At 61.9% G+C, this 25,580-nt stretch overlaps 1 protein-coding gene and 1 long non-coding RNA gene across 3 annotated transcripts; both read left to right on the top strand.

Moving 5' to 3' along the window:
- Nucleotides 1-1,250: 1,250 nt before the first annotated feature.
- On the top strand, nucleotides 1,251-5,924 carry LOC135230586 (uncharacterized). The gene is made up of 2 exons (XR_010321143.1): nucleotides 1,251-1,536; nucleotides 2,045-5,924. It is a non-coding gene; the product is annotated as an uncharacterized LOC135230586 (long non-coding RNA).
- A 1,644-nt stretch (nucleotides 5,925-7,568) lies between these two features.
- MKNK2 (MAPK interacting serine/threonine kinase 2) lies at nucleotides 7,569-20,382 on the top strand. 2 transcript variants are annotated; one of them, XM_064280144.1, is made up of 13 exons: nucleotides 7,569-7,701; nucleotides 11,767-11,860; nucleotides 11,983-12,084; nucleotides 12,166-12,263; nucleotides 14,484-14,563; nucleotides 15,655-15,728; nucleotides 15,910-16,014; nucleotides 16,113-16,168; nucleotides 16,814-16,909; nucleotides 17,464-17,658; nucleotides 18,151-18,315; nucleotides 19,484-19,527; nucleotides 19,667-20,382. In XM_064280144.1, the coding sequence occupies exons 1-13, from the start codon at nucleotides 7,651-7,653 to the stop codon at nucleotides 19,908-19,910; spliced, it is 1,404 nt and encodes a 467-aa protein (XP_064136214.1). In that variant the 5' UTR covers nucleotides 7,569-7,650; the 3' UTR covers nucleotides 19,911-20,382. The 2 variants fall into 2 exon arrangements, with proteins under 2 accessions (XP_064136214.1, XP_064136213.1); XM_064280143.1 differs by having other exon boundaries at nucleotides 11,983-12,263.
- The last annotated feature ends 5,198 nt before the right edge of the window (nucleotides 20,383-25,580 follow it).

Below are 25,580 nucleotides of genomic sequence, written 5' to 3'. Positions count from 1 at the left end.
TGCACCTCTGAAGCCCACCTCACCCTGAGGTTCTCCCTGCCATGGCCTGCAGCCCTGCCCCAGTTCATTGCTCCCTCTCTACCAAACCTCAGGGAGCCCTGGTGGCACAGTGGTTAAGTGATCCGCCGCTAACTGAATTGATAATTGAAAGGTCTGTGGTTCTAACCCGCCCTGCGGCTCCGCAGGAGAAAAGCCTGGCAATCTGCTGCCGAGGAAACTCTATGGCACAGTTTTACTCTGTCGTATAGGGTTGCTGTGTGTCTAAATTGACCCAACTGAACCCCACAACCACCCCAAACCTCCAGCATCTCTTCCGCTGCCCCCATACACTGGACCAAGCGCTGCTGCAAATACCACCCCACCCTGGGGGGGTCACACTTGGGGTCCCAAATGGGTTGGGGCATGAGGGTGCCAGCTGACCAGGCTTGTCACTCCTCCTGCCCACTCCGCAGGCCTTTTGGGGCAGGAAATGTCCTTTACCACCTTGGTTTGTGTCTCATTGACTGGGACCGCCTAAGAGCGAGGGAAAGGTCGCCTGGGGGTACCCCAGGAACTAGATCCTCACTAGCCGCCCCTTTGCCTTCAGCTGGCAGACGAGCTGGTTGCGGCATTGGGTCCCAAGACCTGGAAGCACCCACTCCCGCAGAGGGGCAGGGTCCTTTTAGGGGGTATCCTGGCCTTCTGACACAGGCAGGTGCAGGCCCGCCTGCATCAGATCCCGCTCCCCTGACCTGCTGGGTGGCTGGGCGGGGCTGAGTTTGCAGCATGGGGTGGCCCCGGAGGCGCAGCGGGCTCTGCGTACACGGTCCCAGACCCTTTTATTGAGCCCTGGGGAAAACTGAGGCTCCGAGAGCCTGGGGTCCCGCCTGGAGCCACAGGGCAGGGCAAAGAAAAGGCGTGGTTCAGTGCGACCCACTGACTACCCTTCCCGGGGTCCCGCCTCTGTCCGCAACCCGAAGCCAGCCTGGAGCGGAGAGAAGTGCGCGCAATCTCTTTAAGAGGGGCCCGGCCCTCCCCGCGGGAGCCCCAACAACAACAATCCCATTGGCCGGAGAGCGGGCTCGGCCCCGCCTCTCGAGCTCGAATCTGGAAGCCCGTTGGCCCAGCAGCCGGCCTCGTCTTCCAACCCTCGGAGCGCGGGCACAGCGCCGGGCTCGCTGGCGCAAACGCGTTGCCTCGGCAACCGCTGCACGCTTCCGGGCGAACGGACGCCCCGCCCCCGGGCGCCCAGGAAAGTGCGCAGGCGCGTGGGCCGCAGCGAACTGGGGAGGCGCAGAGGGAGCCCTGGCGCCGTCCCCCCAGGGTGAGAGGGCACTCGGGTGGCGTGCTTTTGAGTGAAGCCCACCCTGACCCCCGACTTAAAATTGCAAATGACCCCGCCCACACCGTCCTGGTGCCCGCCTGCCCCGGCGTGCCTGTTTGCACGGACCGCTGCGTCTTCCCGCCCACCCTGCGGCTGGCTTCGGCGTCGCACCGGCTCGGGCCCCCGGGCAGGGTCTCCGTCCACCTGTCTGGTTCACTGTCCGGCCGCAGCAGGTCAGTGTGGATCCGAAAGCACTTTGCGCGTCTTCAGGCGCGACGCGGACGCGCTCCGTGTGCGGGAACCTTCCCGGAAGCCACAGATGTCACAGTATTTGGGTTGGACCCACTGAGTCTGCGCGAGGGTCTCCTGTGGCCGCGGGACATGGCCGCGCGCCGCGGATCCAAACAGCCCAGGTCTCTGCTCTCACCTTTCCGGAGGTCCGGAGTCCGCAGTGGGTCTCCCGGGGCTGAACCCTGGGTGTCGGCTGGCTCCTTCCGGAGACCCCAGGGAGAATCGTGTCCTCCCTTTCCCAGCTTCTAGAGGGCCCTCGTTCCTCGGCCCGTGGTCCCTTCCTGCGTCTTCAGAGCCAGCCACGAGCATTTGTCAGTCTATCTCTCTCTCTGTCTCCAACCCCCCTTCAGTCCTAACATCTCCTCTGACTACGTAACGGAGGGAGAATAGGTAATAAAGGTTGAGAAACACTGTTGTTACTTCTCTGACCCTCCTGCCTCCCTCTTCCAGGGACCCTGTGATCGCGTGGGCCGCCCAGGTGATCCAGTATCATCTGCGGTCTCAAGACCCTTCACTTCGTCCATCCACAGGATCCCTTTGCCGTGCGAGGTACCATGTGCACAGGCTCTGAGGACCGGGACAGGACTTCTTGGGGGCTGTTGTGCCGCCCACACTGCACACTGAGCTTTGCGCAGCAGGGAGGAGGGATAGGGACACGGGTGTCACCGCACATCCAGAGCCCAGAGTCACTCCAGGCCTGGCGCCTGGCCAGACGGAGGTGACCTGGGAGGCTGGCCAGCTGGAAAGCACCCGGGGTATGGGTGCCACTTGGCTAGGGGCCCTGAGGCTGGCAGAGGGTTGGGGGCAGGTGAGCTGGGTAGTGTGACTGGCAGGGCCCAGGGTAGCCTTTTCCCTCCACCCGACTCCATGAAGCCACCCGACACCTATCCAGCCACAAGGCGTCCCATCCCCTTCCTGTCTGCCTCCCCAGGGCCCCCCAACCCACCTCAAAACCCTGGTGCTCCTGATGCCACTGCCAGGGAGCAGCTGGAGTGGGGCGGGGAGACCCAGCTCCCCCATGAGCCACCTGGGGCCCCTGCCTTGATATCAGCCCGGAGTCCCGCTCTGGACTCCTGACCCCCTGAACTGAGAGTAAATGTATGTGGTTTGAAGCCACCCAGTTGTGGTCCATGGTCACAGCGGCAATAGGAACCCTACTACAGACATAACACCCCCACCCCAACCCCGCGGTACCCTTTGCCAGGTGAGAAAACTGCATCAGGTCGGGCCAAGATGACCAAGCCGAGTGCCTTGTCACCAGGGGCAGGGTGGTGGCCTTCAGCCAGCGCTGCCCAGCCACCTGGCCCCACCCCACCAGTGTCTTGGTCACTATGCAGTGACTCCTGTCCCTGCTGGAGAGCTGACCCCCAGGGAGGTGGGAGGTCCACAGTGTGGTGACCCCTCACTCCCATGCTTACCCCCCCGGGGGAAGGCGAGCGGACGTCACAGCTGAGACGCCATGGCTGGAAGGCGCAACCCAGCTCCTGGCCACACCCGCGTCAGCTTCCCTTTCCACACTCCAGGGAGGCCAGAGGCCCTGGCTCGGTTCTGTCCCCGGGACTGGAGCCATTGGAAAGAGGCGGCGTGAGTCAGCCCACAGGAAGGGGCGCTTGCAGCCACTTGCATCAGCTGTTCTTGCCACACGGCCCACAGCCAAGACACCCGAGGGTGCAGACATGAGCCTGCCCATCTATCTCCTGGCTCATCTGGGGTCCCCCAGGGGCCTATGGGGTCTGTCCTGGGAGGTCAGACAGTTGAGAGACTGGGGTGGGTGAGAGACCCTGATGGCACCTCCCTGATACCCGCAGCCCTTTGCTGGCTGGCCCTGCTGCTCCCTGCTGGAAGGTGGCTGGGGATTGGGACCCTGCTCCCCTTTCCCTCTCCAGCTGTGGCCAGGTGCCTCCTCAGGGCTGTCCCTCAAAGGCACAGGCCTAGGAGGAGAGAGATCAGATGGTCCCGCAGAGGGTCCAGCCAGGCTCCCCCAGTGGAGTCCACCCCCACCCCACATGACACCCACCTGCACCTTCTCAGGTTGGCCCTCAAGCACATGCAGCTTCGGCGCCTCTCAAAGCACACGTGCCTGTGTCTGCTCATACACAGATCCCCCCAGCTCCCCAACAGGCCCAGCGGTGTTGGGGAGCTGGGCCTTTTCTTACACTGGGGGGAAAAGGTGTTTATCGTCACCCCCTGGTAGGGTCACCAGACAAAATCCAGGACTCCCAGTTAGATTTCAATTTCAGCTAAAAACCAATAATTGTTTGGAATATACTTATGGATGGGACAGCCTTATCCCAAAAATGACTTGTTCATGTGGCGCTCGAATTTAACTAACGGGAAACACGTTGCTCTCCCAGCTACCCCCAGCCACTCACAGCTGCGGCCGGGTGCCCTGGCCCAAGGGTTCCGCTGAGCTTCCAGTGTGAAGGCAGACTTGACCCCTTGGAGATGTCTGAGCTCAGACCCGGGCCTGGGGAGAGGCCTCAGGCCGGGGGAAGGGCAGAGACATAGTGAGGATCAGAGCACCCAGGGGCAACCTCCAAGTTGCCCCCATCCCCCAATTTCAAGATGAAAAGACATTGACAGCAGCAATTGCTTGGCACCAACTCCTTCCTCTTCTTGTCTGGCTGCCTCAGTTAGGAGTCTTTCATATTTGTGGCAACTCGGAAATGTCATTCCGTGCCTCTTCTGGCACCCCCTTGGACTTGCGCCCAGGGGCAAGTGCCCCCTCTGTCCCCCTCCCACACCTCTGGGGAGGGGCCAGGGTGGAGGCCCAAGTATCCTCAAGGGAGACTAGGTAGAGGGGGAGAAAGGAGCAGCCAGTTCCAGGATGGGCGGACAGGCTGATATGGGTCCCCAGGGGTTGGTGCTGTTCAGTGGGGATGGACTAGGGGGTTCTGTGCTCATCTTTGGGAGCATGTGCCCCAGGTGCCGATTTCAGGGTGATGACCTGGGTGCCCAGAAGTGGGGCTGGTGGAACCCCGGTGCGGGGAGGGGGTGGGGGCATCTGGGAGTCACAAAGATAAAAGCTTTCCGATACATTCTCCCCCCTGGTAGCCCAGCTCCCCAGGGCAATCCTGGGTCCCCCTCCCAGGTTGGCTGCCTTCCCTGGGGCCCTTGGGTGTGGTGAAGGGCATCCCAGGGGTCCAGTTGGCTCTGCCCAGCCTCCCGGTCTAGCCCACCAGCTGTGTCCACCCTTTGCCTGGGCTGGACCTGTCCGTGGTCGCCAGGACCGCGCTCCGGAAGGAAGGAGGAAACAGGCCTCAGTAAGCTCAGCAGGCCCAGGTGTGGGCCTGGACGCAGGCTTCCTGACCCTGGGGGCCAGGGAAGGCTGGCAGGGTGGCCTCCAGGCCTCCTCACTTCCTTCTGTCCAGGGGCCACCCAGCACCTTGGCCAGTTTGGCCTGTAAACAAGGGCCAGCTGCCCTCGGGAAGGTTCCAGGGGTCGGGCTGTGAGCCTGGCAGCCAGCCCCATGCAGGTCAGGGGTGAAGCCCAAAGGCATGGGCACGCAGGGCAGGCACTCAAGACACGAATACACAAGCGTGCATGTGTGTGCAAGCACTGTGTGTCAGCCAAGCATTGTGCATGCAGGACACACATGCTGGAGCCCAAACGTGTGTGCAGGTACCAGCTAGCCCCGTCTGTGGTGAGGCACCAGGTGCCTCCCGCATCCACAGAGATGTAGCTCCCTGCAGCCCACAGCAGGGATTGGGGGCCTGAGAGGGACAGGGGATGTGGGGAGGAGGGGCTGCACAACCCAGCTCCCCTGGCGGATGGAAGCAGTGAGTCTTCCCCCGAGATGATCCTGCCCCTCAGGGGAGACTTGCAATGTCTGGGGACATCTGTGGTTGTCACGACTGGGGGGCAGGTGTTATCGGCATGGAATGGGTCAAGGCCCAGAGATGCTGCTTGACACCCTCCAGTGCACAGGACGGCCCCATCCCAGAGAATGATCCAGCCCCGTGTCAGCAGTGCCGAGGGGGAGAGACCCTGCATGGAAACACTCCAGGGCCAGAAGCTGTCTTCCCCTCTCAGTTCCCTTAGCTTCCCCACCTGCACACCCAGAGCTTGTGAAGGCCTACAGCAAGGACTGTGCAGGTGAAGCAGATCCTTTGAACAGGGTCAAGGCAGACCCAGCATCTGGCTTGTGGGACTAAATCCATCTCAGCCAGGCCTCCCACCCTCACCTGAGCAGGACAGGACCCAGAGAGACACCAGCGAGACCTCCATTCAAATCATTCCAGTCCCTGTGGTCAGGACGAATGGGAGGTCCAGGTATGTAAACCTCGGAGAGAAATGGATCCCTACGGCCGTCAGTGCCTGGGCTCCGGGCTCCCTGCTCCCACGTCCTGTTTCAGTCCTCTCACACTGTGTTGAGTCTGGTCCTGGGACAGCTCACAACAGCGGCACGCTGGAAAACGGTTCATTGCACTATGCACAAGTGTGCACACATACCCACACACAAATGCACAGGTAGGCACTGGGCCACATCCTTCCGTTCAAGCAGTATTTAGGGAGCTTCCACCCCCACCATCTGCAGTGGGCAAAGTCCCGTGTGTGCTCAGTCCTGGAACCCGGCAGCATTGTGGAGCAGCATTGTGGAGCGGCCAGGTGTGACCCTGCACTGCATACCCGCAGGTGACCATATCCATGCCGTCCACACCAAGAGGCCCCCGGGGCAGGGTGGGGAGGGCGAGATGGCAGCTCTAAGTCTCCGCTGGGCAGGCAGGTTGAGCAGGCCCCGTCCAGGTGCCTGGGACAACATGCAAGCCTGCACATACACACACGCAGTCGCACAAATGCACGCACACGCAGGCACACACACCCAGGGGTCAGCGAGGGCTGGGGTGTGGCTAGGGCGTTCCAGCACACTCCTCCTGGGGCCGAATCTTTGGCCTTGGGGGCAGTGGGGAAGCAGATGTTGCCCAGTGGAGGTGCCGCTCTGCAACTGGAAAGTGGCCATAGTTGCACAACTTTGTAAATGCACCAAAAGCCACTGAATTGCACATTTTGGAATGTAAATTTTACGTCACATGATTTTCCCCTTAATAAACAAATTTTAAGAAAATAAAGTGGGAACTATGGCAAGTTCTAGAGCAAGAGCATCGCTCGAAGAGTCACTGTATTTCGAGCCCTGGCAGATTGGCTGGGGTGGCTGCTCCGCGTGGGACCCAGCGGGAGGTTGTCGCGGGTCCTCGAGCCTCATGCAACCCCACAAAGGCCGCCGCACCTCCCCTCCTAACACCGTTCGGCGCCCGGAACACCCCCACCACGGTCTCGCCGCGCAGGCGCGTGCGAGAGTCCACGGACACGCCCCGCGCCCGGAAAGCGCAGCCGTACAAGGAGCCCCGAAGCGCACGCCCCGCCCGAATCCTCACCGCGCAGCCGCACTCGGCTCCCCGAAGCATACGCCCCGCCCCCGAGCCCACACTGGCAGCCGCGCTCAGCGGCCTGAAGCGCACGTCCCTCCCCTGAGCCCTCACCTAGCAGCCTCACTGCGCCCCGAAGCGCACGCCCCGCCCCCGATCCCACTCCGCGCAGCCGCATTGGAGGCGCCTAAGCGCACGCCCCGCCCCCGAGCAGCACCGCGCAGCTGCACTGGGCTCACTGGCACCTCCCCCCCGCGCCCCACAACACCCCGCCCCCGAGCGCGCGGGGGCGTGGCCGGCGGCGGGGCGGGGCCTGGCCCATAAAGGCCGCGACGGCGGCGGCGCGCGCGCTCCTCTCGGCGGCGGCGGCCCAGCGGAGGAGTCCGCGGTGGCGGCGGCGGCGGCGCTGTTCCCCGCGCGGTCCGCGGATCGGGGTCCGGGCTGCGCGACGTCGGGCGGCGACGGCAGCACTGCAGCCCCGGCGCGACCCCGACCCCGGTGAGTGGGGTCGGCGCCCCCTCCCCGGGGCGGGGACCCCTCGGCCTCCCCCGGGAGCCCCCGGGCCGTCCACTCACGGCGCCTTTGTCCGCCGCCCGCTCACAGGCTCCCGTCCCCGCCGCCCCCCGGCCGCCCGCGGGCCGCCCCCCGGGCCCTGCGCCCCCTCCCCCGCTGGCGGGGCCCGGACGGAAGATGGTGCAGAAGAAAACCGCCGAGCTGGAGGGCTTCCACCGCTCGTTCAAGGTGAGGCCCGCGCGGTGGGGGCGGGCCGGCTGGCCGCCGAGCGGGGCCTCGCAGGAGCCGCCCCGCCCGGGTCTGGACTGGGGTGTGCTGGGGGGCTCAGCGGGCACAGAGCGCCCCGACCGCCCGTGGGGTTCCTCCTCCAGGGGCGCCGGGCCGGGCGCCCCCTGCCCCTGAGACCCCTGGCTAGTACCCTTTGCAAACCCCAGCCTGGTGTGCGCTGGCGGGCCCCGTCCCCACTTTCCTGTGGCCTATGGGGTTCTTCTTCTGGGGACCCCAGGCTGTGGGGGCTCATCTCATGCCCCCTGCAAGCTCCACTCGGGCTTTCCCGTCGCCTTCGCCCTGGGAGCGTCTTTCCTCTGGGAACCCCCAGGTCCGGCCCCTGGGACCCCTGGCTGGTGCGTCCTGCAAGCCCCAGCTGAGTATGCACTGGCGGTGTTTTGAGAAAGCCTTACGATCCTTTCCTCCACCCTGTGGTCTGTGGGGGGTCCTCTCTCCAAGCCAGGCTGGGGGGCTCCCTGCATCACCCAGGCAGCCTGTGAAATGAGGCTGTCTAGTGGACGGCCCCCAGCTTGCAGCCTCCTAGACACCTCAGACACCCTGCGCCCAAGTGCCATTTCCTGTAGGAGCGGGAAGTTTCTGAGACGATGGTGTTGGCTGCGAGGCTGGGTGGCAGATGATCAGATCTGAAGGAGGGCAGGTGCCAGGCAGGGGCCCCACGGGGCTGGCCCAGGGGACGCATGATGTCAGCGGCCCTGCCCCACCCGTTCGGCCGCTTATGTAATGGTCTCCTAGGGCAGGGACCTGCTGCCCGGTGGAGAGGGCAGGGGCCTGGGTGTGTTTGTGAGTGCCTAAGCATGTGTGTGTACACACTCCCCGCCAGCAGGGAGGAGCCAGCTGGGTTCCCAGGCTTGTCTGCCTCCCTGCCGCCCCACCCCGCCCCAACGCCTGTCATGCTTGTCTCCCCAAGGCCCGAGACACCGAGGGGTAGACCTGAGCCACCACCTGCAATGGTCTGTCACCTCCTGGGACTGGGCAGAAGCAGGGACAGGGTCATCGTGCAGGGGCAGCACCATCGCCAAATTAAACTGCACTTCTAGATGGTTCCAGCTGCCTCCTGCCAAGGCCTGCTGACTCTGGGCCAACGCCAGCCCAGGGCGGGGCCGCCCACACCACCGGCCTGCCTTGGCTTCATGCAGGGAGGTCGGGGCCCTGCTCGGGGTGTCCACCAGGGACCAGTCACTGGAGGAGTCTGCTATAGGACCCTCTCCCCACCATGCCACAGAAGCACGCGGAGGGACGTCTCAAATGTGTTGTGATTGTCTTCCCGTCATAAGACAGGAAGGTGGAGGCCCGGGAGGATGGACAGTTCTGGGTACCCCGCTCGTGGGTGACATGGAAGCTGGCCCTGCTGGGTGCCCAGGCACCAGCACATCTGTCCTTTCACCTCAGTGCCTGTGGCTGTCCCTCTGAGCTAGAGGCTGGGACAGGCGTATTATATGGAGATCGGGCAGTGGGACTGGGATGAGACCAGGACCCAGCAGCCACTTGGTGCTGTGAACCTTAATATGTCTCAGGAGTCAGTGCAGCTTCCTGGTCTCAAAGGCGAGGGGTGGCCCAAGGCTACAGTCACCAGCATGAGGCCAGGTCACTTCTTTCCTGGTGGTTCCCTTGGCTGTGCAGCCGCTTATTCTCCCGCCAGGTAGAGTCCAGACACCAGGTACCTCAGACAGGCCTTATCAAAGCACTTGTCAGACTCATCAGCTGGCCTGGCTGGTTGGTGTTGATCTGACCCCATGGGGACCGCACCCTCTGTAGGCTCTGGTGGGGGCTGGCTGGGGGCCCTCCCCTTCCTGAGCCCCCAGTAGGGCTCTTAGCGGTTATCTGTGGGTGACAGCAGGTGCGAGCGGTGCTGACCTCGCAGCTCCTCCCTGCTCCCCTGACCTGTATCTGGCCCTCCACTTCCCAGCCCCGCTGCAGAGGCCCCTCCTTGGTCCACAGGTCTTTCTGCCAGGAGGCCTTTCACCTAGGAGGACTGGTACAGGGATCTGGGATGGGGAAAGTGGCTCCTCCCTGCTGGTGGCACCCCCACACCCACTGGCTGGAGGCCCAGAGAGGGGTAGGTACTGGCCAGTTTGTCTAGCGTAACACTGGGACTGCAATCCAGCTACCACTGTCACCCCTCATCTTACTGATAGGCCTTTGCACCTGCCCCAGGGGCTAAGCCAGTGTCTGACTGATAAAGGAACCAGCTGGGCCTCAGTTTTCCCACTTCAAAGGCCCAGCACCTTCACAGGAGAGGGCATCAGCCCCCAGCCTGCAGAAATGGACTCATTCGAGCAGTCCTTCGTTTTGGGGGATAGATGGCTGCTCGAGCCCCTGGCTGCCTTCATCCCCCGTCTCCCACCCAGGCGTGCTCTATGGGATGCATGGGCCTGGAGACAGGGTGAGGCTGGGCCTGGTAGGTATAGGGTGGGCAGGGGTCAGGCCAGCCAGCAGCCACACTGCAGCTTGCAGATAAGGAGGGTGTGGACACACAGAGCCAGTTCCCAGGCGGTGCGCAGGGCTCCTGCACAGACGTGAGCTGGGAAGAGGTTGGTCCCAGGCAGCAGGCAAGGTGGTGGGCCTCAAAGGGCACCAGTGAGCCTCTGCCTCTAGCTCCTTTCCCAAGCTTCAGGCCGCTACCCAAGCAAGGAAGGGGGAGAGCAGCTTCTGGCTGGAATGGTGATGGGGGGAAACGGAGGCCCAGGCAGGCCCAGGGGTTTGCCCGGGTCACTGGGATGGGCCTGGCTGCCCTGAGATGGGCCAGGAGCCGTGGGAAAGTAGCCCGGCTGGCTCAGAGCCCTGCCCTCGGCCACTGGTGAGTCACCTCCTGCCCGCCACCGCCTTTGATGGCGGCCGGGCTGTGGAGGAGCCCACGGAGACGAAGATGTGGGTCCCACGTGACTCAGCCAACTCCTGTGCCCGCTGCCCTAGGCCGCTAGGTCAGTGGACAGCCCACTGTGGGTCGTCTTTGCTTCTTCATCGCAGGTCTGTGTCCCCGCTTCCTCACCATCAGGTGAAGCCAGGGTCCCTTTCTCTCAGCACTGCTGACTTGAGGGCTGGATCCCTCTGTGGGGTGGGGTATCCTGTGCTCTATAGGGTATTGGGCAGCGTCCCTGGCCTCCACCCGCTCAATGCCAGTAGACCCCCTGCAGTCATTACATCCACAGATGTTCTCAGATATGGTCCCGTGTTCCCGGGGGGCAGAATCGCCCAGGGTGAGGATCCCTGGGTTAGGGGGTTCCGCTGACTCCCTAGAGACTGCATTCCATATAACCATCTTACCTCCTGACCTCATAGGACGCTGCACACATTTAAATCCACGTGCTGAGTGGAGAGGAGAGAGGAGGGAAATCACAAGAGCTGCAGGGTCCCCTGGTTTACACTGTCTGACCCAGCAGGAGTTTTTTCTTGTGTGTGGTGTGAGGTAGGGATTGAACTCAGTTTTTTCTCAGAGAGCTAACACAGGGTTTCTCCGCCTCAGCATTGCTGACATGGGGGCTGGATCCTTCTCTGGGGTGGCGGCTGTCCTGTGTGCTGTAGGCTGTTGAGCAGCACCCCCTGTGTGTCAGCCTAGAACTGCACTCTAAAGTTTTCAACAGCTAAGTTTTTAGAAGTAGATCGCCAGGCCTTTTTTCTGAGGTGTCTCTGGGTGGTCTGAAACCCCCAACCTTTTGGTTAGCATTTGAGCGTATTTGTATCACCCAGGTACTCCCTATTGCTCTTTAGGGCCAGACAGCTATTTGTGGCGGGGTCGTCCTGGGCACTGTAAGGTATTGAGGGGAACCCTGGTCTCTGCCCACTCATTGCCAGTAGCACCCCTCCCCCCCCGCCAGTAGTAACAATCACAGATGTCTCCACAGAGTCATCCTGGTCAAGAACTGCTAGAAGGGACCAGCTGTGGTCTTTGCAGGCTGGGAGGCCCTGGGGTTGGGCAGGGTGTTGGGATCCTCTTGGCCACTGGAGGCCCTGTGGGGGCACATGCCTGGCAGGGCCAGGGCCTGAGGGTGCCTCCCTTCCCTACAGGGGCCGAATCCTTTCGAGCTGGCCTTCTCCCTAGACCAGGCCCACCACGGGGACGGGGACGCTGACTTCGGCCTAGAGTGCCCAGCCCGTCCTGGTGAGGAGCCCAGGGGCAGGGGCTGTGTTGGGGGCCTGGGGGGCAGGGGCTGTGTTGGGGGCCCGGGGGGCAGGGGCTGTGCAGCCTCCTGAGCACGGGGCCTTCTCCACGTCCTGGCACAGACATGCCAACCAGCCAGCCCATCGACATCCCGGACGCTAAGAAAAGAGGCAAGAAGAAGAAGCGATGCCGGGCTACTGACAGCTTCTCGGGCCGGTTTGAAGGTCAGGGGGCGTGGGTACAGGTGATGGGTGGGGGACCTGGCAGCCAAGGGTGGCCCTCACACCCTCCCCCCACCACCCCAGACGTGTACCAGCTGCAAGAGGATGTGCTGGGTGAGGGTGCACATGCCCGCGTGCAGACCTGTGTCAATCTCATTACCAACCAGGAGTATGCTGTCAAGGTGAGCACCCAGCACCCCGCCACCCAGCGCCAGGCACCACCAGGGAGGGAGGAGTAAGGCAGCACTTGGGCTGCCAGGACTTCCTGCAGGGAAAGCTGCCATCCAAATATGATCTTGGCACTCCACCTGCCTACAGGGGGGAGCTGTGCCCCAGAGGCAGGCAGGAGGAGCCCGCAAGAGACAGCGTCTGCCTGCTCCCTGGTGCCAGGTGGCCGCCAGGGCTCACAGTCAGAGCCATCACTGGGTCGTTTCTAGCCAGTGCCCTGGTGCCTGGCACCTGGAGCCCTGTCCCCAGGGACAAGTGCTTCACATACTGGGTAGAAGGATGAGAGGAAGACATCACCATACTTGGGGTGCCCAGGGGCTTGCCACCGGGGGAACCCAGCATGTGGCTGAGCAGCCTGGGGCCCCATCTAGGTCCCAGCCATGTGACCTTTGCAGTCTGGTATTCCAACTGCTTCGAGAGGCCACCCAGGCCGCCCGCATGACCACCACCTGCCTGCATCTGGGTTGGGCACGGCTCTCTGGGTGGGTCACATGGGCTTGCTTTCCTGAGGAGCGCCAGGTGCTCCTTGGTGAGTAGGCTGGCCTGGGGCCCTGGTGGAAGTCCAGGCTACGCCATGCCCCAGCTGCAAGAACCGCTCTCTGAGCCACACAAGGGAGCAGGGAAAGAGTGATCCCCGTCTCTGCAGCACCCTTCAACCTTTGCCAGCTGGTGAGGGAGGTGTTGGCCTGACCTTCTGGAGGCTTACTTCGGAGGGGGGCACCTGGCCACAGCAGGGACAGCAGCCATGGGCCCCACCCTAAAACTTACTCTCTGGGGCAGCTCAAGTCCTTCATGTCAGGCGTCCTGGGCTGGGCAGTCCTTGCCTGGCAGATAAGGAAACAGGTTTAATGGGGTCCAGTGCCCTGAATCACACTGTGTGGGCACATGGGGGCCAGCTTGGGAGCCCAGGCCATTCTGAGCACCAGCACAGGGACACCTGCCCAGGGAATGGCTGCCAGACACCATGTGGTGGGTGCTGGGATCAGGAAAACCCAGGGGGCTCCCTGGCGAAGGGGAACTGGTAACAGGGTGGCCTGGGAGGGACGTGGGGACTGGGCAGGATGGGGTGGGGCAGCTCGATTTGCATGGCTCGGGGGGCTTTGGGGTCCTGGTGGCCTGGCTGGGGCAGGGGTCGTCGGAAGGGGGTGAGCCTGCAGAAAGTCTGGGGCACAGCCCAGGCCTCTGTCCGGAAGACTCAGGTATCGGTGCCAGAAGAGGCTGCCTTGGGGTTTACTGCCTTCCTGGATTAACTGAACACGATTCATGGGTCCTGTGACTTAAAAAGGAGGAGAGGTGTGTAGGAGGCTGTGGTGGATCTGACCCCCCGCCCCAGAAGGGACCCCAGCCTCCTCTGGGGAGCAGGGGGACCAGTGGATTCCGATGGAGTTAGATTTTGATCCAAACCGCCTGGGGCCTTGGTGTTGGGAACTTAGCCCAGGCCTGTGGGGTGAGAGGTGGGGGCACTTGCCAGCCCCTATCCTGTGATCAGCAGTGGCTGGGGGCTACCTTGGGAGGGGACCCAGGGCCCTTAGTCCTTAGGGCCATGGGGTGCTAGAGAGGCTTTGCTAGTGGCTTCCTGAGCCCAGGGTCCTCGGCGTCTGTCATAGCCAGTTAGAGCTGAAACTGCCCAGGTTCGTGGGGCCGGTGGCATTTGCCCAGGCTGGCCTGGGGCCAGCAGCCAAGACTGCTGGGCTGCCAGCCAGGGGCCCGTGGCCTCCGCAGGCTTCCTGGTGGTGCTGGCCTGGCCCCTCACCAGCGCCTGCCTCAGGGAGTGGCTGGTGGCTACCCCAGATCTCAGTAACCCCAGCATCATCAGGGTGGGGAGGGGGCCAAACGTTTTCTCCCAGGGACCCCGAACCCTGTAGCGGGCATTTTGCAGAGACCCCAATCTGTCTCTGAGGCCTGCCAGTGTCAGTGGTAGAGAGCTGCCCCGGCTCCTCTCTGTGTTTCCCGCCCTGCCCCCTTCCCCTGTGTGACCCCTGCCCATGTCGACTCCGCAGTTCCAGCTTCTGGCAAATTCCGGGACCCCACAGGACAGCTCTGCTTTCTGGAACTAGAGGCCTAAGCTGAAAGGGTGGCCTTTTGGGCTTGGCAGGGGGGGACATTTCTGGTGGAGGCACCTGCCCTCCAGCTCTGGAGGCTCTAGCTGACCCAGTGCCTCACCCTGGTTTCAGATCATTGAAAAGCAGCCAGGGCACATCCGGAGCAGGGTGTTCCGGGAAGTGGAGATGCTGTACCAGTGCCAGGGACACAGGTAAGGTGCTCCAGGTGAGGGCCACCACACTGCCTGGCCCACACTACTGTGTGCTGCCAGGGACACAGGTAAGGTGCTCCAGGTGAGGGCCACCACACTGCCTGGCCCACACCACCTGTGTGCCACCTAACACCGGCATGCATTTATTGAGCACCTAACAGGTACCTGGCCCATTGTGCATTTATTTAGCAGCTGCTGTGGACTGTGCCAGTGTGCATTTCAAATTCCTTGAATACCTGCCATGTACCAAGGGGCCCTGGTGGTGCAATGATTAAGAGCTCAGGCTGCTAACCAAAAGGTCAGCAGCTCAAATCCACCAGCCACTCCTTGGAAACCCTATGGGGCTGTTCTCTGCCCTATAGGGTCGCTGAGTCAATTGACTCAATGGCAAGGTGTTTGGTTTTGTTTTGTGGACTGTGCCAGTGTGCATTTCAAATTTCTTAAACACCTGCCGTGTACCAAGGCCACTAGGGCTCTAGTAGCACAACTTGGTTAAAGCACTTGGCCTGAAACGGTAGTTAAAACCCACCAGCCGCTCCGTGGGAGAAAGATGTGGTAGGTAGTCTGCTTCCATAAAGATCACAGCCTTGGAAACCCTATGGGGCAGTTCTGCTCACCCCTAGGATCACAGTATTTTGGGACTAACACGATGGCAATGGTTTTCGCCATGTACTGGGCCCCGTGCATATTTATTTATTTTTTTCTATGATGTACCAGGAAACCCTGGTGGCATGGTAGTTAAGTGCTACAGCTGCTAACCAAAGGGTTGGCAGTTCGAATGCACCAGGCGCTCCTTGGAAACTCTGTGGGGCAGTTCTGCTCTGTCCTATAGGGTTGCTATGAGTTGACGCCACGGCACTGGGTTTGGTTTCTTTTTAATATAATTTGGTTTTTTTTTTTTTTTTTAATGATATACCAGGCTCCGTACGCGTTTATTGATTGCCTACTACATACCAGGTTGTGTGTGGGGTGTTTTGGGGGGATCCTTTCCCAGGAGGGAGGGTGTGTGTGTGTGAAAGCCTTCCTGTGGGGGGAGCCCACACGGGCCTCTGGAAGCCACAGCTCTTCTCCTACGCCACCCCTCCCCCCAGGAATGTTCTGGAGCTGATCGAGTTCTTTGAGGAAGAGGACCGCTTCTACCTGGTGTTTGAGAAGATGCGGGGAGGTGCGCGGTGGGGCTTCGCGGTGGGAGGCGGGGTGGGGTGGCGCCGGCCTGGCAGCGGAGAGAGGCCTCCAGCTGAGCCCTAATGGCAGTGGGGGCTGTCGGGCCGAGGGTGGGTTTTGGGCTGCAGCGGGGGGCCGGGTGGAGCCTCACGTGTCCCCCCACTGCCGGCGCCGCCACGCAGGCTCCATCCTGAACCACATTCATCAGCGCCGCCACTTCAACGAGCTGGAGGCCAGCGTGGTGGTGCAGGACGTGGCCAGCGCCCTGGACTTCCTGCACAACAAAGGTGGGTGCCCGGGCCCCGCCCGCCTTCCCAGGCCTCCCGGGGGACCCCGACCCACCCACCGCTACCCCTGCTCTGTCCTGTCGGCCTTGCCCCCGCAGGCATCGCCCACCGGGATCTCAAGCCAGAAAACATCCTGTGTGAACACCCCAACCAGGTGAGGGGCGCCGCGTGGCCGGGCACGGCCGGGTGGGGCGCGGCCGCGGGGGTGGGCGCGGCCGGGGGGTGGGTATGGCCGCGGGGGGGCACGGCCAGGGGGTGGGTATGGCCGCGGGTGGGGCACGGCCGGGGGGTGGGTATGGCCGCGGCGGGGGGCACGGCCGGGGGGTGGGCAGGCCGCGGGGGGCCACGGCCGGGGGGTGGGTACGGCCGCGGGTGGGGCACGGCCGGGGGGTGGGCACGGCCGCGGGGGGGGGCACGGCCGCGGGGGGGGCACGGCCGGGGGGTGGGTATGGCCGCGGGTGGGGCACGGCCGGGGGGTGGGCATGGCCGCGGGGGGGCACGGCCGGGGAGGGGCACGGCCGGGGGGGTGGGCACGGCCGCGGGGGGGCACGGCCGGGGGGTGGGCACGGCCGGGGGGGGCACGGCCGCGGGGGGGGCACGGCCGCGGGGGTGGGGCACGGCCGCGGGGGTGGGCACGGCCGCGGGGGGGGCACGGTCGGGGGGGTGGGCACGGCCGCGGGGGGGGCACGGCCGCGGGGGGGGCACGGCCGCGGAGGGGTACGGCCCGGGGGCCCCAGGCTAGGGTCAGCCCTCATCACCTCTTTTCCTTCCCCGCCCCCGGCTCGGCCCGGCCCCCCAGGTCTCTCCGGTGAAGATCTGCGACTTCGACTTGGGCAGTGGCATCAAGCTCAACGGGGACTGCTCCCCCATCTCCACGCCAGAGCTGCTCACCCCGGTGAGCGCCGCGGGCACGGACGGCTGGAGCCGGCTGAGCTTGGGCTTTTGCCCGGCAACAGCCGGGGATTGGTCGGACACGGTGGGCGGGTCCCCAGTGGCTACTGTTGATTGGCCAGGTGGGGAAAGCGGGGGCCGAGGTTAGGCGGGGCCGACTCCCAGCGACAGCTGGTGGTTGGGGGCAGGATAAGGCGGACAGCGGGGGGCGGGGCTGAGATAGGTCCTGGGCGGGGCGGGCTTCAGCGAAAGCCGCTGATTGGCGGGGCCGAATAGTCAGGCGCAATGGGAGCGGGCCGCTTTAGCGGCAGCCGCTGATTGGTGGGGTGCGGTAGACGCCCCGGGGTGGGGCCGGCACGGCTGCACGTTGTCTGGGTGGGCGGGGCCGGGGTCCCAGACGCCGGCAGCCGGCTGGTCAGGCGCGCGGGGGCGGAGCCCAGGTGCTCTCGGGGGCGGAGCCCAGGTATTCCCGGGGCTGCGCCGTCACGTGACGGCCGGGAGGCTCCTGCGGGCGGCTGGGTGGGGGGAGGTCCGGCTGTGACGCCGCGTCCCCCGCAGTGTGGCTCCGCCGAGTACATGGCCCCTGAGGTGGTGGAGGCCTTCAGCGAGGAGGCCAGCATCTATGACAAGCGCTGCGACCTGTGGAGCCTGGGCGTCATCCTCTACATTCTGCTCAGCGGCTACCCGCCTTTCGTCGGCCACTGCGGCAGCGACTGCGGCTGGGACCGCGGGGAGGCCTGCCCAGCCTGCCAGGTGCGGCGGGGACGCGGTGGGGGCTATTCAGGTGCGGGGGTGGCGGCGGTGCCACGGTGAGGGGCTTCCCGATGCAGCAGGGCCCACTAGTTCTCGGAATTTCAAAGGTTGTATGGGGGTGTTCCGATTCTGAGCGAAATGCCCAAGTGGGAAGGCGGTGGGGAACTGAGAAATGGGCGGGGGCGGGGGCGCCATCAGCTCTGCCTCCTGTCCACGGACTCTGTCCTCAGGATTCAAACTCCCCCTCCCAACCCAAGCGGGTGTTGTGTGAACAAGCTCCACCTGGGCAGAACCCACACAATCACCTTGTCTATCAGGCTTCCTAGTGTGGCCCTAGCTGCTCTCACTATAGCCAATCAGAGTCCCCCCACCCAGCCTCCCTGCCGAGTCCAGGGCCTGCAGGTGGGTCTGACGGTGTCTGTGTGCTGCTGCGCCGGCTGCCTCCTGTCTCTTGGGCAGTGCCCACTGATTCCTGCCATACTTGCCCCCTAGAACATGCTGTTTGAGAGCATCCAGGAGGGCAAGTATGAGTTTCCAGACAAGGACTGGGCCCACATCTCCTTTGCTGCCAAAGACCTCATCTCCAAGCTCCTTGTGCGTGACGCCAAGCAGAGGCTGAGCGCGGCTCAGGTCCTGCAGCATCCCTGGGTGCAGGGGGTGAGTGAGGGGCTGGGGGTGGGATGGGGTGAGTGTCGGGGGGGGGAGGTCACCGGCTCCCTTGAGAGCTGCATTCTGGGAGTGAGTGTACAGGAACCGTTGGAGGGCCCAGCATGAGACTCAGCTGCAGTGAGTCTGGGATCAGTCATAAGCATTCTCTAGGGTCTTCCTGGGCCAAGTACGGTCCGAGAAACGAAAATATAGAAATAAGGAAATCCAGGGAGCACCCAACGGGCGCACAGGCAGAGCTGAGAGAGGGCAGGGACCAGCAGAGTCAGCTTGGACCCTGGACTGCAAACCTTAGTTCTGGGCTCTGTCTCAATCCAGGAAACCAAGTTTATTGTGCTTCGTAGTCATTGCGTTCTTGGGGCCTGCTGTCCACATGGAAGGGGCTAGCAGACATGAGTGCAGACAGAAGCCAGGCCTCCCGGCTCTGCAGCCCCCTGTCCATGACAGAAAATCCTGCTGCTGAGGGTCGAGGCTCAGAGATAGCCCCAGGGGGACGGAGACCAGGCCCTGCTGTCACAGGGAGGGGGTGCCGGCATGACAAGTGGCAGGGGGGGACCAGTGCGGGGTTCCAAACAAATCCTTTCCGGGAGGATCTGGACAGCCATGGGTCAAGAAAAGGAGACGGGCTTTGCATTTTTATTTCTTCAGTGTTGGGGGCTTGTGACTTAACCTCACACTCTGACTACTCGGTGTCCGGGTTCCTGTAAGCTCCCTGCAATGGGGTTTTGAGCAGAGCTGCTGGGCATAGTGGCTATATGGCCAACTGGGGGTGGGGAGGCCAGCTCCGAGGCAGAGGGGACAGAAGCAGGTGTAAAGGAGGTGTTGGGGTCCCCCAGGTATCTGGCCTGACTGTGGTGCTTTGCAGGAGGGAGAGGGAGGTTCTGTGGTGGGCTTGTTGAGGGTGAGGAGCCTGGGAGGTATCCACCTGGTGCTGTGGTGTGGGGCAAGGCATGGGGTCACGGCCACACCGTGAGGAAGGCGTGTGGAGGATCGGGGCAGCTGTGCTGGGACACCTGCCAACCCCTGATGGAAGGCCCCGGCAGCTCACGGAGGGCTCAGTATAGCCCTGGACGTGGAGGCAGAATTGTGACGGGGGTGGTGCCAGACATTCACTTCTCCAGGGTACCCCATCTCTCCAGCCATGTTCCTGTCATTGCAGTGCGCCCCGGAGAACACACTGCCCACGCCCATGGTCCTGCAGAGGTGAGGCTCCTCTGAGCAGGGGAACCCGCCGGGCTCGAGTAACCCTGATGTGGGGTGGGGGCAGGGTGCACAGTGGGGTGGATGGCGGCTACAGACCCCTGACCTTGCCCAAGTGACGCCCCCCCCCCCCCCCCCCCAGGAACAGCTGTGCCAAAGACCTGACGTCCTTCGCAGCCGAAGCCATCGCCATGAACCGGCAGCTGGCCCAGCGCGAAGAGGACGCGGATGGCGAGGCAGGGCCTGGCAGGCCCGTTCTCATCCGAGCTACCTCACGCTGCCTGCAGCTGTCGCCGCCCGCCCAGTCGCAGCTGGCCCAGCGGCGCCAGAGGGCCAGCCTGTCCAGGGGGGCGGCGCCCGTGGTCCTGGTGGGCGATCGCGCGTGAGCGCCCCTCCCCGCCCCGCCCCGCCCCTCCCGCCCTCTGTACATAGCCCCGCCCCGCCCGACCTTCTCCCAGACCTACAGATTTTTTAAGCTATTGCCGCCACCGCTGGTGGCCCCAAGCTCAGCTGGGGGCGGTGTTTTCCTTATAAGGTTTTGCTGTTGGGTTTATTTCCCTTTTTTCCATTTCCTCTTCTCCCGCCTTTCTATTTTTCTATTTTTAACGGTGTTAAAAGCAAAATCGAGCACCCAGAGATGAGGGTGTGCGTGTCGCCGGGTCCTCTCTCCGCTGCCCCGCCCCCCTCACCTGTACTGTGAACGGCCCACTGGGCCCCTGCTGAGGTCACCTGCCACTACCACCTCCCGCATCCCTTCAGGAGAGTTCGGCCTTCAGGGCCGCCTGCAGAGGAGCTTTCCAGAGCCAGGGTGGCCCGAGTGCCACCCTCCTCCCCATCCCTGGGGTCTCCTCCCTCTCCTGCCTTCACCCTATTTTCGGAATGGGTGGCCCCAGCTCATCCCCTCAGCGATCCTAAAACGCCTTTGGTGGTTGTCAGGGGCAGAGGGCTCTCCGCCGGCGGGAGGACCTGGGTGCCATGCGGGGGCGGAGCACGCCGTCCGCTGGGTACCCCCACCCTGCCGGCCCCTTGCCCAAGCATCTCCCAGCTCTCGTTGGGCAGCCTTGTGTCCCTCCGCCACCACGTCCCCGTGAGAATCGACAATCCAGAGCTTCCTCCGAGGCCATGACGGCCAGGCCCGGCCTCTGCCCTTGACCTTGAACGGCAGATGCCGCTGGCTACTCAGAGCCTAGTCCCGCCCCCACCAGGTAGAGTGCCCCACCCTCACCTGTGCCCGCCCAGGAGGGAGCATCAAGGAGGCATAAGGGGTTGCACAGGTGACGGTCAGCTGGCATGGGGTCCTGCGGGCCCCGGGCACCCGATACCCCCTCTCAGGGCTCCTCCTGACCACGGCCCGGCCTGCCCCTGCCACCCCTCCGGGCTGGTACCTCGGGCCAGACACCGGGGCCCCACTTCCTCTGGCCCCGCAGGTAGCTCACTTCCGGGATGCCCTGGCTGCCGCTGCCCTGGCCTTAGTCCCTCGTGGGCACCCAGGACCTGCCGGGCAGCGTCCCGCCCCCGTCGGCCCCGCTCCAGACCCCTCTTCGCTCTGCCCGGCACCCCGGCGGCTCAAGGAAGGCGCGCCCCCTTTCCCGCCCGGGCGGTGAAATACTATGCAACACGAGCTTCCTACCTGCACACGGGCTCCGCCGGTCCGGGAGGGTCGGCGGCTGGGGCGCGGCGGCCATCCTCCCGGCCAAGCGCCCACCCTACACCCACCAGGACGGCCCAGCCCCTGAGGTCTGCTCAGGGTGGGGACAGCCCCCCGGCTTCGTCGGGGTCGCTCCTCGTGCTTAGTTAGATTTTTTAAACATCAGTGGACACCCCTTCCCTGTTCTTGAAGAATACTTGAATGTCGGAGCCGCAGGCAAGGGTGTTGGGGGGCAGACCTTGTCTTCCCCGGGTGCCCCCCTTCTTCTCCTAAGTCTCGTACGATTGTCGCCGTCTGTGGTGGCTGGTGGGGGGCTGACACCCCATCCGTAGCTCTCCACCCACCAGTATCTGTGGACTGGTTTTTCCAAAGACGCCCTGTCGCGCTTCCCGGAGTGAGTGGGGTACAGGACCTCGTCCTCCCCGCCCCCCACCATTTCTCAACCATCGGTGACTCCACGTTTTTGTAACTGGGGATTCTCTGCCTTTTTGTAAGCAGAACAAAATGCGGACACCTTCGCCCCTCGTGGGCGCCCATGACCGTCTTACTGTGGAACGCTGAGCTCGGAACAGCTCTTTTTTTGTGCGTGAAGATGGGACGGTCGCTCCCTCTTCCTCTGGCGCAACCAGACTGCGACCCGGAGGACTGGTCAGACCGTTACTGTGAAAGCGGGTGAGGCCGCGACCGGCGAGCGTGGGAAGGGCACAGTGTTCCAACGTAGAGATGTTTGAAAAAGAAAATTTAAAAATGTTTTTTAAAGTGGGGGAAAAACATCCAAGCACTTTAACTCCATTGTACCAGGTGAACTGATACAGCTGAAAAGTTTTCCTTATACACCAACTTTCAAGGCCAGAATTTTGTATTCTGTTTTGTAAGGATTTAATAAAAGTCATAAAAACTTGGCAGTGTGTACCGGTTTTCCGGTTTTCCATTGCTGCGTTACGTGTCGGCCCTGGACTGACTGATACAAGGTCGTTTTATGGTGCTTGGTGATGCTGGCCATTGGGAATTTGGACAGGGGACGGTGGGCTGGTCCATCCATGTAGTCCCGAGCTGGGAAGACTTGGATGGGTGGGATCATCATGGAAAGGGTCTTCGCTGGAATGTGGAGAAGGGGTGACCTGGAAGCTGGGGTCTGCTGGGAACAATGACCAGAGTGCCTGCATGGGGCCTCGCGTGCGACTTGGGGTTCTTTCCAGCGTGGCGGCTGGGTCCCAGAGGCAGCATCTGGAGAGCGTATGTCCAAGAGACCAAGGCGGAAGCTGCAAGGCCAGAGCGGCAACGCTGCCATGTTCCACTACATGCTAAATGGCTCGAGACTCCCCACCAGACAAGGAGGGAGAAATAGAACCACCTGTTGGTGGGGTGGAGGGACTAGGAGGCTATGTTGAAGCTCACTTCCAATAATGCCATCAAACAAAACCCAGTTGCTTCAAACCTAGCTGGCTCCCCTCGTTTTGTGGGGTCCTTCCTCTCAGCAGTAATTGAGCTCTTGCTAAATGCAGACCTCCCTTCTGGGTACCAGGGCAAGAAATGAGCAAGACAGCCCAGGGCTGACTTTAGGTCCTGTGGGATGAAGCAGAGGGTTTTCTGGAGGAGGAAGGCCAGGAATCCCAGTGATTAAGAATGTCACTCAGGGCTGGAGTCCCAGCTCCATCCTACTCAGTGCTGTGTGCCTCAGTTTCCCCAGCTGTAGGAGAAAGTCTGAGGCACTGGGGGGGTTTCAAGCAGGAAGCACGGTTTCAATGAGTGAAGCTACCAGACAGAAGACCAGACAAAGCTAAACAAGAAACGGCTCTGCCGCTGGGGGACAGGAGGGTATGCCGGCTGTGGGGGGAGGTCTGGAATGGTCCCCAGTAACCTGGATGGGAGAAAGTGAGAGAAGGGGAAGGAGTTGTTTGTACTGAGAGGGCTGGAGTGCTGAGAAGGAGAGGGTTGGGGGGGACACGCCCAACCAATGGAGGCTGTGCCCCAAGGACAATGGGGTGACCCACTAGGAGCTGTTTTTTAAACAGCAGCTTTACTGAGATAGAACTCACATGCCATACCCTTGTCCCTCCTAAAGTGAGCATTTCAGTGGCATGTGGTACAACCACCACCACAATCTGGTTCCAGAACATTCCGTCACCCCCAAAAGGAGACCCCCTACCCATTAGCTGTCACTCCCCTTCTCCCCTCAAGCTCTAGGCAACCACTAATCCACTTTCTGTCTCTATGGATTTGCCTATTCCGTGGAGCCCTGGTGGCATAGTGTTTAAGAGCTTGGCTGCTAACCGAAAGGTCGGTGGTTTGAATTTACCAGCTGCTCATTGGAAACCCTATGGGGCAGCTGTACTCTGTCCTATAGGGTCACTATGAGTCGGAATCGACTCGACAGCAACGGCTTTGGTTTTGGGTTTTTGCTTTCACCGAGTGTGGTGTTTTCAAGGTTCGTCCACACCGTGGCAGGTATGAGTTTCCTGAGCAGGTAAACACAAGGTGGCCGTATAATACTCCGTGATATGGACGGACTGCGTCGTATTTATCCATGCACCCCACCCTTTGAGGCAGGGACGTGACTCCTTTAGAGCACCACTTTTTCTTTTTGCTGGTGCACAGTGGAAACCCTGTGTGGTTTAGTGGTTAAGAGGTAGCTGCATTTGCTGACTAAGAAGTCGGCAGTCTGAGTCCCCCAGGTGCTCACTGGAGACTCTCTGGGGCAGTTCCACTCTGCCCTGTAGGGTTGCTACAAGTTGGAGTCGACTCTACAGCAAAGGGTTTATTTGTTTTGTTTTTTTTTTTTTGTACAAGATGGTGCATGTAGCTTCCGTGCAGAAGCGAAAGGATAGATGAATGAATGGAGAGCACCTCAGCTTCCAGCCCCTCAGCCAACCTCAGAACTCCTAGGCAGCTTCCCTTTCCCTGGCCCGACTTCACATGTGGGTGGGGAGTGGGAACCACATGCCAAACCCCTGTCCTGCCCGGTGGCCATGAGCCCTGCCCAGCCCTGCCAGGCGACGCGGCTGACCGCTCCCTGCCCCCTGCCGCCTGCCAAGTCCCGGCTGCACTGCAGCCGCGGGAACAGCTTGTCCTCTGAGCTGCGCCTGTAGATTTTATTTTTGTGGTTTCCTCCTGGCCGATCCCACCCTCTTCCCCCTCTCTCTGCCGTCAGACGCATAGGCAGATCTTGGAGCCCAGGCAATGTTGCTGGGAGCCTCCCAGGACGGTGGCCTGGGCTGCTGCGGCCTCGCTGGGTTTAGCCTGCAGCTCCGTAGACTGGAGAGGTCAGCTTCTGGCCACCGGGCGCCCTGCCCGAGCCGCAGCCTCACTCTTCTAAGCTGGAGAAGGGGCGTGTACAATTTGTGGCACGCCACCTCAAAATCATGTCTGTGATTTGGGGAGCTGCTCCCTTTAAAAAGACAACAGGGTAATTTTGTGTGCTGCCTTCACAATTTTCCTGTAAACCGAAAACCATTTTTAAAAGCAAAATTTACTTTAAAACCATCTGTATCAAACTGACAGCTGCGGCTCAGAAGTCAGACAGGAAGCTCAGGGGACAGAGGGTTTGTGTTCACGGAGAGAAATGGTTCAGGACAGGAGGGTGAGAATGGCTCCACGTCCCCGAGACTGGAATTGGTGTCGCCGAATTGTACATGGAGAAACCGTTGAGTCGCCGTATGTTCTGCTGTGGGTATTCTCAACAACAACAACAAAAGGCAAACGAGAAAAATTCACAGGAACAGAAGGCAGATTAGCGCTTGCCATGGGCCTGGGAAAGGGGAACGGGGAGGGGCTGCTGAGGAGGGGCACGGGCTTTCTTCTAGGGTTCAGAAAATGTTTTGGAGTTCGTAGCGGAAGGGACTCTGAACTGTACACTTTAAAATGGTTCATTTTCTATCACGTGAAATACTTCAATTTAAAAAATAATGAGACTGAATTTCTGTAGGGACATTATGACTCCGAAGGGGCAGGGAGGAGGCCAACACAATGGCTCTGGCCCCAGAGGGGAGAAGAAGGCAGTTTGATACTGGTTATGGTCACTCATGGCTGTGCGAGATCCTCCCTGTGGGCCATCTAACTCCATCCTCCTCTCTAGTCTTGTCCCCAAAGCAAACCCCGTGGCCTGTCCTGGTCTTTGGCTAACCTTGAAGGTAGAGAAGCTGGCTTAAAACGAAGCATGATAGAACCCAGTCAGATTCCAGGAAGAACATATCTCAAAGCGAGTCAAAGCTGGAATGGGGTAAATCTGGGCAAAGTATGGTTCTGGGGGTGGGGGGGAACCCAACGTGATTGAATTCATTCTGACTCACAGCGATCCCATAGGACAGAGCAGAACTGCCCCATAGAGTTTCCAAATCTTTCATCTTTATGGAAACAGAATGCCAAATCTTTCTCTCACGAGGTATGGCAGCACATGTTAATTTTTAAA

Source organism: Loxodonta africana, chromosome 3, assembly GCF_030014295.1.
Source record: "Loxodonta africana isolate mLoxAfr1 chromosome 3, mLoxAfr1.hap2, whole genome shotgun sequence".
NCBI classification, from domain to species: Eukaryota; Metazoa; Chordata; class Mammalia; order Proboscidea; family Elephantidae; genus Loxodonta; species Loxodonta africana.
This window is presented reverse-complemented; position numbering and strand designations above follow the sequence as displayed.